Source organism: Artemia sp. Qi Xiang Cuo, chromosome 5 (assembly GCF_049724085.1).
Source record: "Artemia sp. Qi Xiang Cuo chromosome 5, ASM4972408v1, whole genome shotgun sequence".
Classification (NCBI taxonomy): Eukaryota; Metazoa; Arthropoda; class Branchiopoda; order Anostraca; family Artemiidae; genus Artemia; species Artemia sp. Qi Xiang Cuo.
In genome coordinates this window covers 66385404-66403880 of record NC_142798.1, presented here as the reverse complement: position 1 = coordinate 66403880, position 18477 = coordinate 66385404, and the positions used below count along the sequence as shown (strand labels likewise).

At 34.9% G+C, this 18477-nt stretch overlaps 1 protein-coding gene across 4 annotated transcripts in view; it reads left to right on the top strand.

Annotated features, from left to right (window-relative positions):
- The window catches only part of chb (CLIP-associating protein), a 224423-nt gene that overhangs the window by 39245 nt on the left and 166701 nt on the right, over positions 1-18477 (top strand). For all 4 annotated transcript variants that reach the window (XM_089089866.1, XM_089089869.1, XM_089089867.1 and 1 more), the window contains exons 5-6: positions 2492-2668; positions 12210-12286. In XM_089089866.1, coding sequence (XP_088945992.1) covers positions 2492-2668; positions 12210-12286 — 254 coding nt within the window. The remainder of the gene's footprint in view (positions 1-2491; positions 2669-12209; positions 12287-18477) is intronic.

Here is an 18477-nt window from a genome sequence, read left to right as displayed (position 1 = left end):
GTAAATTAGTGGTATATTCAAAGTTATGTAGAACGTTACGAGATTTTTTCAAAAGCTCGAAAACGCCATGCCTAGAGGTTCCAAGCGGTAAATTACCAGTTACGTAGAATGTCACCAAATTTTTCATGCACTTGCAAAAGCACGTTGAACTAAGCTCATGTGTTGGGGTAATCTATTTATCCCTAGATATCTCTAGATATCTTATAAGCGTTCTCTCACTAGTCATAAAGTTTGACTCAATAAATAAAAAAATATAATAGATAAATAAATGACATATAGTAAATAATAAACGAAAATAAAAAAAATCAAAATATAGCTAATAAATAAAATTTGATAAATAAAATAGTTGATGAAAATATCAGAAAATATTGCTTGAGGATTTTGGATCCTTTAGGTAGGACATTGGAAACAAAGAGAAATTTGTCCCACAAACATTGTAGGACAAGTTTGAATTCTTTCAGATACGTTTTGTTCTTTTTCTTCTTTGAAGTAGAGAAGATTATTAATAATTAAGTAAAGCTGAACTGACTTTAGTAGAGCGAAACATATATTTTTACTGAATCAAGGTTGAGGAGCTATGGGGATTTTAGGATTACATCCAGTCCTGCTGGACTGGACTGTGGCTGTTAACGGCAAGATTCTTTCTGAATTTAACACTCTTTCTGGAGCAATAGGTTTTTCAATGTTATTCCTATTCCTGTTGTCCCTGTGTATTTCTATTCTACTCTTTGATGAAACGCTTTGTTCCGTTGACACATGACTAGTCAGGCTGTTTTATTTTTTTTGTTTTTTATTTTTATTGACACTGTAATTTATCAAAAAATCCAACTGGTTGCAATTTGAAAGTTAAAATTTTATACTAGGAACCCAGTTCTGTACGCCTTATTCAACGGACCTTTAATAAAGTCATCGTACTGGTTTTGACCATAATCAGTAATTGTAGCATATTTTGAACAAAATTTATACTTTCGTGCTAAAAATTAGGAGAAATTTGACCTTATTTCAAATAAGATTAATTTTATAATTGTACTTTTATTTGTTTTTGTATTATTATATATTGCATTATATTATTTCATATTTGTAATTTACATAATAGCATTTATGTTTATAAAATAACAGTTTATAATATTACACTATTATATTTATATTATTTATGCTTTTAGTCATGTTTAATTTGTAGATCTATATTTGAATTTGTATATTGATGACATGAATTAGCGGTAGAAGTTGTATATAACCAGTAATGATGGTGTGGAAAAGGGAAACTAATGGGGGAGGGGGCTAATCCGTGCGGTGGTGCTAAGCTTAGAGTGAAATTTTGTTAATGTATAATGATAATAATATATAATATAATAAAACATCTATAAAATGCATATATAATAAAATTAAATATAATTTAATAATTATTTATAATAAAACAATACATAATATAATAAAATATGTATCTGTATGCATATAATATATATATATATATATATATATATATATATATATATATATATATATATATATATATATATATATATATATTTAATGAAAGAATGATATAATAAGTTACCTTATTTCAACCGTCTGTACAAGCATGAAATGCACTTTGAGGAGTATAAAGAAACAAAAAATAAAATGAAAGCACTATCTAGAAGAAAAAAAACTCACGAGAAAAATAAAATCTTAACTGCGTAGACAATACAATGAAGCTATACAGTTAAGCGGGAAGTCAACAATACCTTCGCGACGCTTACCGAACATGTCCAAAAGCTGGTCCATTTTCGAAGAAATATCAAAAACGCCATATCTACTGGAAATATGCCGGTTTACGAGTCCAAAGCGGCAACTACAGAAGATATTTGCAAAAATGGAAGAATAGAGATCGAATTTTCCTTGGTAAGTGGAATTAGGATTAATAATCTGCTGGTCCTTATTATTTGCTCCTGTAAAATATGTCTAACTCTTTTACGATGGCTTACCCCTAATCCCTAGCTTTTGAATCTTTAATATTCTAATGGGAGTTCATGCCAGTCAATCGTTGTATAGCTTTGGAAATCATACTATGCATTTCATTCTAAGTAAATAGAATATGTAGAGGAAATAAAGGAATTATAAAAAAGGAAATTGTATCTCTCTCAGCTCAAAAGTAGATTTTCTTACCGTGGGTAAGTTTTCGAATATCACCACTAAGAAAGAATCTTCTCGTTTCGAAATACTTGTCGTCTGTCTCGATTTCTATTATTTCTTTTTCGGAAGTAGTATTTGTTTTCTTTGTTTGCTTTTTTTTAACCATTTTTCACTTTTTTCTATTGTCCATTTTTTCTGTATTTTAGCGATTTTTTTTCCTGTATGCCATTTCAACGGATTTTTTGCAATAGCAGGAATGTGCGTATATTTATGGACATCTAATGTAAGTTTGTATATATTCTGTTTAATGTGGATTTTGTTTATATATTTTGTTTTTGTTTTTATTTACATTTTTTATATTTTTTTTTATTTACAGACATTCCGCTGCTTCATTGTCGATTAGTCGGCTAGTACCTTCTATAGTCAAATTACTCAGTGATCCGTCGGCACCAGTGAGGGACATTGCATTTGCAACGCTTGTTGAAGTCTATCGGCACGTTGGTGATCGGTTCAAACAAGATTTAGTGAATAAACAAAATGTACCACCATCAAAGTGAGTAGTTATTTATACCTCTATTTTCTTGTAGTTAGAGGGGGTGGTTGAGTAGGCCCGTCTTCTTGTTGTACAAATATCAGTGGAAAAAATGAATCAAATAAATTAGTGAAGAACTTCCAGAGAAGCGTTTGATAGACTTTATTCCTGTCTTGAGCACTGGAAATGACGATGTATCTGACACACAGGGGGAGGGAGACTATCAGTTTAAGATCATTAGCGTATCCCTATAAATTTTGATACCTTCGATGCAATTTGCCATCTTTGCGGCCTTTCTTTATTTAATCGGTTCAGGCAGGACTGAGTGAATAAACAAAATAAACCACCATCAAAGTAAGCAATTCATTATATCTCTTTTGCGGTGAGGGGCGGGGGATAAAACCGTCATTTTTTTCATGCCTATGTTTGTAAAGGGCATTTAGAAAAAAAAAACTTTGTAGACATAGTTTTAAAATTATCGGTTAAAGCAGAAACTAAACTTTTAGAAACTATTAACTTTTAACTTTGTGAACTTAAAAAAAAAAATACTTAACTCTTTCGCATGCTTACCAATGGTTTGTGCAGCACAGGTATCAATCTCCTGATTCAATGCCTTCGGTCGGGAGTGCAGTGCTTTGTTGGGGGGCAAATCATCCGACGCTTCGCATGTTTTTACCCCAGATTCATTCAAGTACCCATTTAGAGCTGGGTCGACTCTGGCTGAGCTTTGGAGACCCCTACTCCAAACCAAATAACCAGTGACATCAGGACTCGAACCCCTGACCTCAGGATTTTCAAGCCTGGAGTGCTAACCACTCGGCCAGGGACGTTTAAAAAACTTAATTTAGAAACTAAAACCAATTTAGAATCTCGAAGTCCCACTAATACTTCTAGTAAATAAGTATGAACACTTATACTACTAGCACTCATTCTTGGTTTGCTAGCTCCTATATATGCTACCTCAGGATTGCTAGCTACCTCACGACTAGCACTCATTCTTGGTTTGCTAGCTCCTATATATGCTACCTCAGGAGTGCTAGCTACCTCAGGATTGGTTGCTCCTGAGGATGGTTTGCTAGCTACTTCAGGATTTTCAAGCCTGGAGTGCTAACCACTCGGCCAGGGACGTCTAAAAAACATAATTTAGAAACTAAAATCAATTTAGAATCTCGAAGTCCCACTATTACTTCTAGTAAATAAGTATGAACACTTATACGACTAGCACTCATTCTTGGTATGCTAGCTCCTATATATGAAAAACTGCTAAAAAAAGAATCACTTTATATTAGACTTGACTATTTTATTCTATTTTTAACTTTTAAATCTAAGAACTAGATAAAAGACTAGAGATTCAAAACACAGTTAGATCAGACGACTATTTCAACCGTGTCAAAATTACTGCGAGAAGAATAAATCACCAAAACATGAAGAACCCCTTAGGAGGGTCAACCTGCCTTATATTTTGATTTAATTTTATTCATACGCAACTATCATCCATAATTCGAGATATGCTTAAAACTATAGCTAGAATGTTACCAACAGAAAACTTTAAATAGTTTGAGTTAATGTCTCTCAGATCTGTGAAGAGTCACCTTCATATGGGAACTCAGAGACGATCTTCGGTATTCCTGAAGAAAATTCTCAACTTAAATGAAAAACAATTGAGGTTTCTTATTCTTAAAAATCGTTCTAACTATAGTTTTAACAATTCGAATCACTTTAACAGCCATTCTAATGATCTAAAAGTTAATGTAATGATACCAGGGGTTGCAGAATTCTGTATATGGGAAGAGCTATTACCTCATTTATACATATTTTGATTGTCTTATTCCGCAACAAATTCTATTTCGTCCGAAGGCTCATTTTGTTGTTGTTTATTATTCTGATTGAAAGTAATTCTAATTAGTAACTAGAATTCAAATTGATGCTGATAGATTTTTGTTTTACTTATTTGAACTTCAAATTAAGTGACATATAAATATTCATACAAGTGGTTTAAAATCTCTTCGTACCCTCCTACCCAATAATAAATGAGATAGAAAAATCAATAATAAATGATTATGATAGCCCTATGATAAATTATATAGAAAAATCAATATAATATTATATAAATCAATTATATAATGTATAATAAATTGTATAAGAAAAATTATATAGCAATATATAGTTTATTGGGATGCACAAGTATGGATAAAAGTGACAAAATCTATTTGTACGCTCCACCCCTATAATAAATGAGATTTATTTGGTTAAAATTTATCATCTGATCTTTAGTTACGATAGACACACCACTACCGGCAAATCTCGTCCTATGATTTGCCGGACGAATCAAAATAAAGCGCCAATATAGAAACAAATGTGGCTGTTATTTGACCGCGGAAAAATATTTATTGGATTGAAAGTAGGTCGAGCTTTGCTTTCAAATAAGCAAGTTTGGAGTGTCAACAATGTTTAAGAATTTATAAACAATCGAATTTTTGTTTTTTTTATTTTTTTTTTTTTTTTTTTTTTTTCACAAATTATGCTCTGGCTGCAACTTGAAAATGCAAATGAAGAATATTTAAAATTTTAGAAGCCGTATTTAATCTGCTTTGTTCAAACTGTTTTATTACTCTCCTGATTGAGTTATGCCTCTTTCGAAAAAAGACAGCGTGTAAACAAGGTTTTATCGGTTGTAATTTTGCATTGTTTTGCACCTCATAAAGTCTATTAAACACATCGTTATTCAAAGGAAATAAGATGGAAATTTCCCACATATTCCCAAATCTGCGTGCCAATGATTCCATTTGCCATGAAAAATACAAATTAGACGCCATAACTATAAATAAATATGTGGGTAAGGGTATCATAAAACGTTTTTTTCGTAAATTTCAACAAATCGACGATGCATTGAAGATGGCTTCCTTCTCTTCCCCTCCCTTTTCTCAGGATTTGTCAGAAGACCTAAAATGTGCTTTTCTGTATTTTCTGCTCTCCCTTTCCCATCTGGAAACCCTCCAAGCCCCCCCCCCTCGCCTTCAAGGCTAGAATTTGTAAGCGTCTATAGTTGTACAAGTATCAGCAATTCTAAGCTTCTTAGCATTTGGCGACTAGGCCGTCTCTTGAAACTTCGCATATTGCATTGAGGCTTTAAAATCAAGTAGCACAGTTGTTTTAATAGGCTTTGAAAATGGTAACCCTCATTTTATTTTACCCACTGTAAAGAGAATATACAGTAGCGACAAAGGCTATACTCTCCATTAAAAATATGTGACACAGATCTAAAACCAAGCAAGATTCATACTCCGCCTTTGCGCACGTGTGAAACCGATCTACACACCACGGTGAGCTTATGGAAAACCTGTGAAACCTGTGGAAAGGCTATGATAACACGGCTCAGAGTCTTTACGTGCGGTATGAAATATGTGTCATGTTTGGAAAAAGAAGTCGCTATTGTATATTCTCTCTACTGTGATTTTACCTAAGATAAAAGTCAGCTAAATTTCAATTTGACCAAATGATGCAACTTACTGATAAGCCAAATATCTAAAAAATTCTACTCAGACCCGTATGCAAGAACTTCTTTCAGTTGGGGAGGCACATTCTTTCAAGCCCATTCACCTCCCTAAAACAGTGTGCTTGATACTAAAATCGGGCTCCCCCCCCCCTCTTTTGCTGCTTAAATGGATGTTTTAAATTGTTCTCATCTTTGGAAATTCTTCTATTTGACTCTAGAGGGACACATTTGGAATATTATTTTGAGAAAACGAATTATTAGTTAGTTGGAAGAGATTAAACCCAGCGCCATCTATGATAGATGATAAATTAACATTTAGTGAACATAGCAAAATAGCCTGTGAAAACCATTAACTCAAAAGCAGCAGTTGATCGTAGAAAAATCAAAAGAGATCTTATCATTTAAAATTATTTCCAGAAGAGGAATTAACTTGCATTTTATACACTAGAAAACCCTTTTTTTATATTTAAGCCTGGCTTAGTCTTTTTTCATACATAACAATAAAACAAACAAGAGAACAAATCCGAAAAAAAAACTTTGCCATCTATAGAAAGTAGAGAACCTTTTTTTTTCTTATTCTAACATCAGCACAGAAGTTATTGACTTTCATTTAAAACCTCTAGCACAAATTTTCCAATAAGGACTGTAAAATTAGATGGCGTACCATTGGAAACACATCCTTTGTTTTCACCATCTAACGTTCTTTTTAATCTATAACGGTTCACCTGAAGCTACTTAGCTGAAGGCACAAAAATTTTTCATCAAATTACAAACCAAAATAGTGCTTACAGCTTTCAAAGAAAATATCCCAAAGTTGTAAAACTTTGACATTTTTTTTTTTTAAAGTAATTCAAAGGCAAAGAGAGAAAGTAAGCGCTTCCAACTATAAGAAAATCTGAACACCTTGAAACACTGATCTAGTAAGTTTTTGGTGATGAAATGGCTCGCTTAGTGCTAAATACAGTTCAAATAATAGACTTTATCAGTACCTGGAGTCAAATGACCTTTTAGACGGCCGCCAATATGAATTTCGCCGGAAACGTTCAGTGCTCTGCTGCCTATTGGCCCAGCACCAGGAGTGGATCAAATTTCTAGCTAAAGGTTACGACATCAGGCTATTGTCATTCGATATCGCTAAAGCTTCGACAGAGTATGACATAGTGACCTACTAAAGACACTAGGCGTGTGGCGTCCTTGGACGTCTGTTAAATGTGATCAAGAGATTCCTTTCCGATGGTTCACTGCAAGTTTTCTTGACGGGTTCCCTTTCCGCAACTATCCAACAAAGGCAGACGTACTCAGGGTAGTGGCTTGGGACCTAGGCTTTTCATTCTCTACTTAACAACTTTGCAAGCCCTCGGCATCATTTTGCCGGTGACATCACTACACACGTTACCATCCCAAAACAGAATAACTCAACCCAAGCCTCTCTCCCCCTACAGAAGGACCTTTTGATAATTGAAATGCGGTCTGTTGTATGGATGATTAATTTCAATGTACCGAAAACAAAAGAGCTGCTGATCTCACGATCGAAAGTGCCACACATACCCCAACTTCATCGTCACGAATGAAGCTATAAAGAGAGTTGACGAGCTTCGTCCCACCGCAATCCACACCTCAATAGATCGTTCTTGGAAAGCCCACCTTGGTCGGGTGAGAACCTCCTCTGCAAGATAGCTGGGGAACATTTTTCACTGCAAAAACTTCCACCGCCCAGCTTGATCCTCCCACTCTACAAGTCTTGCATCTGACCCATCGCCGAATATGAATGCCCGTTGTGTGCTGGTTCTCAGAAAACGTTGCTGGCACCACTTCAAAAGATACAGAATAGGGCTAATAGGGCAAGTTCAGTCATCCCCCTTGGCTCTCTCCTGTCTATTTTGAAACGTTTGATATAACATCAACGTCTGTTTTCTACAAGTGCGCAAATTCATCTCCTTCTCTAGAGCTTCCTCGACAAGATATTCATGAAGGCACGTAGCTGGGTCCAATTATCGTAAGGTTGAGATGCCAATAACAGGGTACTTGAAGAACATTTTCATTTGACATTGTACTTCGATGTGGAACGATCCTCCTGGGTACGCTATCCCTAAAAGTTTATCTGTTAACTCCTTCAAAAGAAGGCTCAAAAGAAGACACTAGGAAGCTGAATAGAAGGGAATTGTCGGTGCATTTGCATCTGTTTGCTACCGGAAATATATTTTGTTTTAGCTTTCTAACTGAATTTTCATTGATATTTTACTGGCATTTGGAGTCTTGTTATGTAAGGTTTTAAAGACTCTCATTCTTAGCACTTGACCCTCTAATGGGGCTTTGTATTGCTGAAGAAATTACACTTGCACAGGTGTAAGTTCTCGGATTGGCTAAAATAAAAATTAAATAGTGTTTATGTGGGCCCTACTTGTGCATAGTACAGACTTTGTGAACCGAACAGATTATGGGATGTGGACAAAGGCGGTTCAAAAGTGGGTGATCAAGATTAAACTTGGTCAAAAGTATACAACTTACGAGAATACCCTTTCTGCCGTGAATGGTTCAATTAATGGTCAAATTTGGGGAATCCACCCATCCCTCTGAGAGACATCTTTCAGTACTCCTTCCACCTGCATCGGTCAGTGCTAAAACCTGTCGCAAAAACCGACTGGTGCCACTCGAATGATACCACACTGGTGCCACAAATCGTCATGTGAATTCTTTCTTGCCTTGTATTGTCAGTGTTCTCAACCAACAACAACCAGTGTGTTTGTTTATTTTACTTGTGAAGATCAATTATATTTACTGTGGTTTTGGCCATGACAATGTTGTTTTTGTTAATATTTGATTCTGTTCCTTGAAGATGTTCGGTAAGGGCGAATAGTGCATTTTTGGACTTGACAGGGACCGTAACATATGTCTTTTAATTGACAGTTGTTACCTGTAGTAGAAATTCAAATCCCGTAACTATGTTATAAATATTATTTAATTTGTATTAGCTAATCCGTACAATCTCCCCTGTGCAAGTGTAATTATTTTGAAATATAAACCCACATAAATGGTCGAATGCTAAACGGCCCACTTGATTTGTTACCTTTGAAGAAATACCAATCCACTCACATAGGGATTTCATTCAACGTTGCTGGGTAATTTAATTGTTAGCTAGTCACGGCTGCCTTTTTTCAATTTGTCAAATAATGGAAACTGACAAAAATCTCCAAGATTTTAATATTAAATGTCAAAAAAAAAAGATGTCACCATAAGAAACATCCCGCTGCAGTAGTGGCAGTAGTAGTAGCACTCATAATAAGTCGCAGCCGAACATATCACAGTGACATATCGCTATATTGCTGTGACATATCGTTGTAGTCGCATTTCTAAGTAGTCACAGTCAAAAGTAGTCGTGGTCACAAGTGATCACACTTGCTATGTCATATAGTCTTGATCACGGTCGCAATTAGTTGCAGTTGTACTCGTAAGTAGCTTTAGACGCAAGTAGTTGCTGGAGTCACAGTCGCATGTAGCTGCAATTGAAGTTCCAAGTAGTCACAGTCACAGGTACTTTGGGTCGCAGTGGCAAGTAGTCAGAGTCAAAATTAGTCGTAGTCGTAAATATTCGTAGTTGCACTTAATCGCAGTTGCAAGAAGTTACAATTGCAGTCGCAAGGAATGACAAGCAGTCGCAGTAGCAGTTGCAAGAAGTCCCAGTCAAAAGAAGTTGTAGTCGCAAATAGATGCAGCTGCAGTCATAAGTAGTTGCAGTAGTAGTAGTAGATTGAAGTACCCCTGAATTTTTCATTTTAGCACCTTCAGCCGTTCCTGAGATGTTGCAAATACGCCATTTTCACAACCTGCATGAATATAGTGTGTTTTGATATAGTTTATCATCCCCCTGAGAATTCCCTAAAAATTTCACCTTAATCTACTTAGCCTTAGATGAAGTAGTAATAATGGTAGCAGGAGTAGAAGAAGTAGTAGTTGTAGTATTACATAATGCCTTTTGGTTTGTTCAAAATGCACAGAAAGTTTCAGCTTAATAATTTATACCATTTGTGAGATGTTGCTGATACGCCTTTTTCACAATTTGCATGCGCATAGGGTTTTTTATTCAGTTCAATACCCGGTAAGGTTAAGTGGGGTATTGAACTAAATCAAAAAGCACTATTCGCACTGACCTAGTCCTTTTTTTATAAGTCGAAAGGGATTGGAGACCAATCAGCCGCGGGGGGGGGGGCTATTTTCAAGGGGGTAAACACCGGCTTCCATGAAAAAAGACGCATCGGAATCGCTTATAATAGGGTTATTTGGTGTCTAGGAATCAAAGAGCGTGTATTATTATTAATAATACTAATAATAATAATTACTATTAATTATTAGACTCCATTGTTCGGTGAAATCAAATTAAGGCCCATTTAGGATACGAGATTTACTAACATGGAAAATTAGCTTGCGCTAACTTGAGGCATTCAGAATTTGTCGTAAAAATTTTTCAGCCAGTCAGAAAATTTTGTGAAAAATCTGATTGGCTAAAATTAGTGCTAGCTAAATCTCGTTATTAATAAAATCTTTTTGTAATTTGGCCTTAAGGAAAACCGAGATAATTATGTTAGCTTTCCTGTAGACGGCAAGTACAGCAAGGAAAATGCTGGGAATGAAAATTTGGAAGTAGTTTTCCTTGGAAAGTAATTACAATAAGTAGAACATTGAAAACTTCACGCGAAGAAAAGACGCAGGAAGATTCCTTAAGGTGGTGTCATTTGCTATCTAGCAATATAAGATTTTTGTAACATAAGATGTTAACGAACAAAAAGTTCAGAGCCAATGGACCTAATGGCCTAATTTTAAGTTTTCTTTAGTTATTTTCTGTGCTAGTTTCTTGCAGGATGAATGTAATTTCTACTTACCACTATTGTTAATCATAAATATTACTTTTTTGATAAATGATTACTGTCATCTTTAGTGTATTTTGCCAAAAAGCTGTGAACAGTATATTTAAAGTGTTAGGAACTATTAATCTTGTGTGATTTATTTGGCAACCTCCTTGGGCCGAAATGTAATTCAAAATGTTTCCTGAGATCCTGTTATATTACAAACTTCAGTTCATGCAGTTGATTTATGTGTTTATATGCGGTAATTATTAAAACGAATTACTTAATACTTTTTGAAACAGCTTAAGCTAAAGAAGGTAGTTATTCGTCTTTTATGTATATACTCTACTACACTGATTTCAGTGTTTTACAGTAACACTCCTTTCTTTCTATCTTTATAGACTTCCTGCAATATTACCAAAAATGCATTTTAGACAGCAATCTTCAGTTTTTCCAACAGATACTTTTAATCAATCCCTCCTCTTTTATTGTGCAGGTATGTTCACCTGGGTAGGAAGGGGGAGCTGAGAAATATATTTCCAAGTATTACATTATAAAAGACTTGAATTTTTTGTATGCTACCTTAAGGTATTTTGTATGCAGAAGGTTAAGAGGGGAGGGCACATTTTAAGCAACGACTTTCAAATTTTCAAAGAGGACACTTTTGACTAATCTCCCCTCCTCTTTTTGTGAATGATGCTTATTTGGATAAGGACGGGATTCTAAGGGATTTACTATCAATTATTCATATTATATATGACTTGGCATTTGATTGTTCTCAAGTTGACTATTTTTGTATGCAGAAGAGTGAAAAAGGGGTAGATGAGGTCAGTTAGGAAAGGAAAAGTACAGAAGGTAGAATGCAGGGGTAGAAAAGGAAAAGTGCAAATATTCTTTTAATACATTATTTTACTTTATAATTTTGATATACCTACAAGCATACTTAAAAAGTATATTTAAAACTATACATTTAATATTTACTTCATGCTTTTAATTTATTTAATATATTCAAGGTTGCTCACTAGTGTCAACATGGCAGCAGGCCAAAAAAAGACCACCATCATAGAAAAATATCTAATCTATAAGATTGAAAATCCTCCTTTAAAAGATCTTTTCTAAGAAACGGAGACACACCTTTGGGCCAATTTTAGGATAAAACCCTCCCCATCCCCCACCGTCCTATAATATTTTTGTTTTCCTCGTATATTTTTTTTTTTCTTTATAGGCTTCCTGCGTTATTATCAAAATTTGAAGAATTGGTTCAAAATCAGCAAATGCTTCCCACTGCCACGCGCATTGACGGTAAGTTCAATTTCGTAACTGCGCTAGTGTTGATGACAAAAAAAGACCCTTAACCCCCCCCCCCCTCCTAGCGTTTGGTGAAACTTTACTTTTTTTCACTGATAGTAAGAATAATCAGTTTAATTTGTGTGGTATGTAAATTGGCGTAATAGTAAGTAGTATTTTATATTCAATATATTACATCTAAAGTGAAACCAAATCTATATCGATGGGTCCCACCATGGGTCCTGTGGTATAATTTCATTCTTTTCGCGGACACATTTGAAAATTATTGAGGCCATGTTTAGGGCCCTTTTTACATCGTCCACATGGTTAGGAGTACTCGTTTTTAATAGAGAAAAATTTGCATACAAATGGAATATCTAAGAAAAGAGATGGCCATGGTTTTGATTATTTACATGTGTTATGGAACATTACGGAAAAATCTTGAGCGCGTATCAAGATTGCCACTGGGAATGGGACAACACTCTAAAATTCACTTGTAAGAAAAATCTAAGGTTTGTCCAGAAAATTTTACAATATTAAACGATTATGTTTAAAAATGAATTAAAGAAATGAAGGTCGAAAATGGGGCTACTTTCTAAATTATCCAAATGATAATGATATATGCACTTTATATGCCTTTTGAGGGTAATTGTATTTTTAGTTTATGGCGGGGCAAATAATAAAGCTCTAGGTTGTGAATCAGGCACTAAAGGCCCATTGCTCCCACACCCGTCCAAAAAAGAAAAGAAAAACCTTAGTTATTAGTTGGGGAACCAGCGATGAATTTGACCCCCCCCCCTACCTTTGCCATATACTTTGCCAGCTATTGGATACTTTCAAGCCCTACAATATACTGTACATTAGCATTCAAAACATGGAAAGTGTTCAGACAGTGTCTATTCCTCTCTGATTAAACCAAGTGTCTCCTTGTTTCTACGGTCGTCTTGCACTTTTGGCATAAATGGGGATCAGCCTAACAAGTTCAGTCAAGGTATTTCCCACAATTCCCATTTCTGTTGTGACTTCTGTTGCCATCTTAATCTGGCTTTTATATTTAATATATTTACTTTCCACAAGACTCTAAGCTCATGGAATCATCCCTCTCAGTGCGGGTAAGGGGCTTCCCAGTATTCCTATTTCTGTTATGACTTCAGTCGCCATTTTTATCTGTGTGCTATGTTTAATATATGCACTTTCCCAAGATTCCAAGCTCATGGAATCCCCCCCCCCCCAGTGCGAGGAAGGTACTTCCCATAATTCTAGATTTCTGCTATGACTTTAGTCGCCATTTTCATCTGAGTGTTATGTTTAATATATGTACTTTTCAAAGATTCCAAGATCATAGAATCAGCCCCCCTCCCCCCAATGCGAGTAAGGTACTTCCCAAAATTCCAAATTTCTGTTATGACGTTAGTCGCCATTTTTATCTGAGTGTTGCGTTCAATATATGTGTCTTTCCAAGATTTCAAGCTCATGGAATCAGCCCGTCCAATGCGAGTAAGGTACTTCCTAAAATTCCAAATTTCTGTTATGATTTTAGTCGCATTTTCATCTGAATGTTATGTTTAAGACATATACTTTCCCAAAGATCCCAAGCACATGACTTCAGTTTCAAGATCTTGAGAAACATCGCAAGGATTGGCAACCCTGGAGTGTATTATTATGTAAATTTTGTATTTCTAAAGGGGTTTAAGATTAATTGGAAAATGTTAAATTAATTGGAAATTACGGGGCAGTCCTGATATTTTGCGGCAAGGATTTGGAAAACCGCCATTCTCACTTCTTCTTTAGTTTCTTCATTTTTGCTGACATGTATTTTTCTATTATTGGGTGATACTGATCAATGTTTTGAAAAAAGATGGTAGGACTTTGGCAATTCAGAACACGCTAAATAAATTTTGATATCAAATACTTCATTTTTGGAATATTTTTGAGCCAGCAAAGGAAGAACATAAGTGGAAAATCTTGTTCTATATCAGCAAAATAAAAATTCGGCAATGATTATTTATTCTGAAAATTTTTGCCATCATCATCCCCTGTCAAAGCCAAAAATCTGGAATTCTGGAAATCGCAAGGAATAGAGCCACATAATTAGGTTCATATTAAGGGAGGAAAGGGCTACAATGTGTACTATAATCGCAACCAGTGTAACAAAGATTCTTGGTTCTTCTTTTTTTAGGTTACTATGGCTTTTCTGTTTACATTAGGTCTGACTAGGCTCCGTAAGCTTGTTCAAGAGACGAAGGCTTTGTAAAAAAAAAAATATAAAAAATAGTTAGGTATAACAGCAATCCTAAGTATCCGAGAGCAAATTGAACTTTACTTTCGACTGAAGCAAAACAAATTCCTTAAGTTGAGATGATTTTGATCAGCTAATGGACAGTGGTTCTGAATTTGGTAGGAGGGCGGTTGGGAGGGGGGGCATTTACCTCTACATCTAGATTTGTTTGCTCCTCCCTCTACATTTTGAGAAAAGACCTTTATTTGTATTTCCGTTGAAAAATCCCTTTTTTCTTTTTTCCGTTGAAAATTTGAAAAAAACAAATTGTCCCCTTGGAAAATACATTTTTCCCCTCTCTCGCCCTTAATTTCTGTGTTTTGTTGCCCTGCTAATGTAATTTATCATTTTGACTGGGATTTCTTACTTTGCCTGGACCGGCCCTCGGTCTTGGGATGTAATGTTTACAATCAATCGTAAGGGATGCTGCCGAAGGTATAGAGATACAGACTCTGAACTGGAAGTACAAAAGCCTAGGTATTTTTGGAAAATGCATTTTTATTGAAGAATGTTTTTTTTGTATTTGGTTAGAAAAAATTGAAAAAAAAACTGCCTCTCCCATAGATTTTGAAAATTACATTTTGCCCACTTTTGTAATTTTCCTGAATTGACACCATTGCTAATATAATTTTCCATTTTGAGCCAAATATTTCACTTTTACTGTACCGGCCTATGTCATGAAGTTTAATGTTCAATGATAATTGGGAAGGGTGCTGCCGAAGGTGTACACTGTACAGATACTGACTTGCGACTGACAGGAGAAAAGGAGCGGTGGGAGGCACAGTGTTGTCTACACTTTTGACAACATCTATGCAATCCCTTGTTTCTCTGCATGGGCTATACCAATGCTAATATTTGCAAGGTGTGTGAAGTGCAAATTTGCATTTATAGATTTGCTTCGTCAGAAAATTTACATTTCTTTAAGTGTCCTTTTTTTCAGTAGCCATCTAATTAGAGAAATTATTACTAATTTGTACGAGCGTATGCTGTTTGCCATTCTGTGCTCATCTATTTACTTTCTTACTTGCAAAAATGTATTTTTACGCGAGTGATTCAAATATCAACGGATCTTTATAGGAAAGACTTCTTCAAACAATCAATTTTAAGGGTACTTTTTGTGTCATGCTTCTATACAGTTCCTCTCTTTCTAGAGAGAATAAATACAAATATGACATATTAATAATGCAGCAGATAGCCAAGCTTGGGGGCAATGCAACGTAGCTATTAGGCTCGTAAACATGAAAAGAAGAAGAAACTAACAATCCGGCAGACGAAAAGAAAACAAACGAATTTTTTTAACGCATGCGTGTTTATTTGCTTGTTTTTTTTCTAGGTGTGATCACATTGAAGTAAGGGGTCATCAAAATATTGGAGGGGAATGTATTCCATATTCGAACGCAAATTAAAGTTCTACTGTCTTTTTAAAGCAGAAACAAAGAAATCGTGCGGCAGGAAAACACCAATATTTGCCATGTTGTGCCGCAAATGAAATTTTTGGCCCGATCTGGGCCAAAATACTATCTAGTCGAAATAATAATAGTGTAAATCGGTTTGCAATTGTTGATAAGATATATATTTATAGCCTACAAATTTCAAATCTTTCTACAGCAGAGTGCAGATTTCTGCCATTGAGTTCTGCCAAACAGAAATTTCGGTCCGAACAGAGCCAAAATATTTTCAAGTCAAAATTATGACGTCTGTATTTGGCTTCGATCTGTTGAAAACTTCTTCAAATATCCTCCCAATTTTTGAGGTCGTTCTCTGACATGGTGTTGCATTCGTCCCTAAGTATAAAAACAATTCATGCAAAATGAAAGGCTATTGTATAGAATGTCTATACAGTATTGCTAGCAGTTACAAGTTATTGCATTACTGTACACCAGCTATTGAGGAGATTCATTAGGTGTTATAAGGGTTTCATGGGGGAGGGCCATGAACCCACAAAAAGTAAATATTTGTGTCAAATTTGTGTATTTTTGAAAGGTTTTCTGATCAATGTGGAGAGGTGATTAAACCTCTAGCATCCTCACATTTGGAATAATATTTTTTGACTAAGCATGTAGTATGGATACGAAGTGGAGAATTGCTCCCTTAATGCTGCAGAGCTTTTTTAGATAATTTCGAAGACCACACTGCCTTCCCATGATAGGGATAAAATATTTTTAATAGACAGTGATAAATTCCACAAAATACTAGATATTTTGGTCACATATGCAGTGACCGCCATCAGTAGTAACTACTGAGGAGCTATCTAATAGCATAATAATTTTAATGTGGAGAAAAGATTACATTTATACTATACTATTCGTTGGTTTGGATAGCTCATAATATGTGTAGAGCAGCTCCTCGGGATTAGTACGGAGCACACTGAAAATTGCAGGGTACTGTGGGCTAGTTCTATGTAAATCTATTTATTTTGGTAAGATGTTCATTCATTATCTTTTATTACTTTGTGTGTTGCAATGAAATGTTGGCGTTTATGTACAACTAAGCAAAAAGGAAACAAAATACTTTTTGTCAAATTGAAGTTCTGAGTGACACTAAAACTCAAAACGATCGGAAATTATCCTGCATATAAGGAGGGGTGCCACCTCTTCAAAACCCTTGTCTTTACGCTAAAATTGGGCTTTTTTTTTACCAATGCTTTAAGAATAAATACTCAAATAGAAGAACATTGTGATGACAAGTTCATTTATTTTTTTTTACAATGCTTTGAGGATGGAAGAGTTTATTTTTTTTTACTTTGCTTGAAACAACCAAACTTTTAATTGCAGAATTGAAGGACATTCGGTGATGAAACTCCGACAATCACTAACTGGCTATATTTTCGCACTGTAAAACGTCTTAAGTTAATTATTAATTAAAAATTAGCGCAAAGAGGGGTTGGCAGTCCTCCTCTTACACACTATAATTTCTGTTGTTTTTTAGTTTTAATTTCGCTCTGAACTTCCATTTGAAAAACTTTTTTTTTTATTGACCCGCAAGAAAAAATTTGTTAAAGATTTTTAACTTGTTATAAGAACTTTGAAGAAGAGGCAATTCGCCGGTTGGTAAAGGTAGGAAGAAAGAGAAGAAAATTGAGGAAGCTGAAGGTGATATGCAGAGTATCAAAGGAAAAAAATCTATTTTCTTTGCGCATCGGTAAGACTAAAGAGGCCAGTATACATAAAGATCAGAGGTGGGATGATGGCTCAGTTAAACGGACCGTGATTTTTCCTTTAGTTGTTTCAAAATTATGAAGTTTTCAGGGCAGTATCGCATTTTTGTCAGTGTTACCTCGTTGAACCGTCAAAATTCAAGCATTAACAATATTATTATCCCAAAGAACTACACCTTCAAAGGAAAGCTGCACCTGTTATGCTATTTGGTCCGTATAGTTTTAGCTATATTATAGCCATATTTTTTTCTGATTTTACAAAAACTTATTATTATTAAAATATGTTATTATTATTTTTTGCTCCCCATACTACCAAAACTGCATAATTGCATATGAAGGTCTTTTCTATAAAAAATGAGTTCCTGACTTTTCCTAATTCTTAAGGATATATATTGTTGTTAAAGCTTCCACTTGACCAATTCGAAGAGCCGAATTTCATTTTTATTGTCTTTGGTACTTTACCTGCTCGAATTTTAATATATTGAAAACGAGTGTCTGGGCAGTCAGGAAAAAAAGTTTCACTATTGCTATTGAAGCAGGCATGTCTGATGAGTCAAATGGTTCATCAGCTTTAAAACTTGTGTAATCTAGTACTATTTATTAAAGTTTCTCCCGTGAAACCTATGTATTTAGTATATAACATTTTATATTTAATTATGTATTGTATGTAATAAAATATTTAGTACAAAGTTTATGTAAGTATTTCAGTATAACATATTTGATACTAACCTCTCTGAAGCGACTGAAAATTTTTTTTCACTGAGATATAAA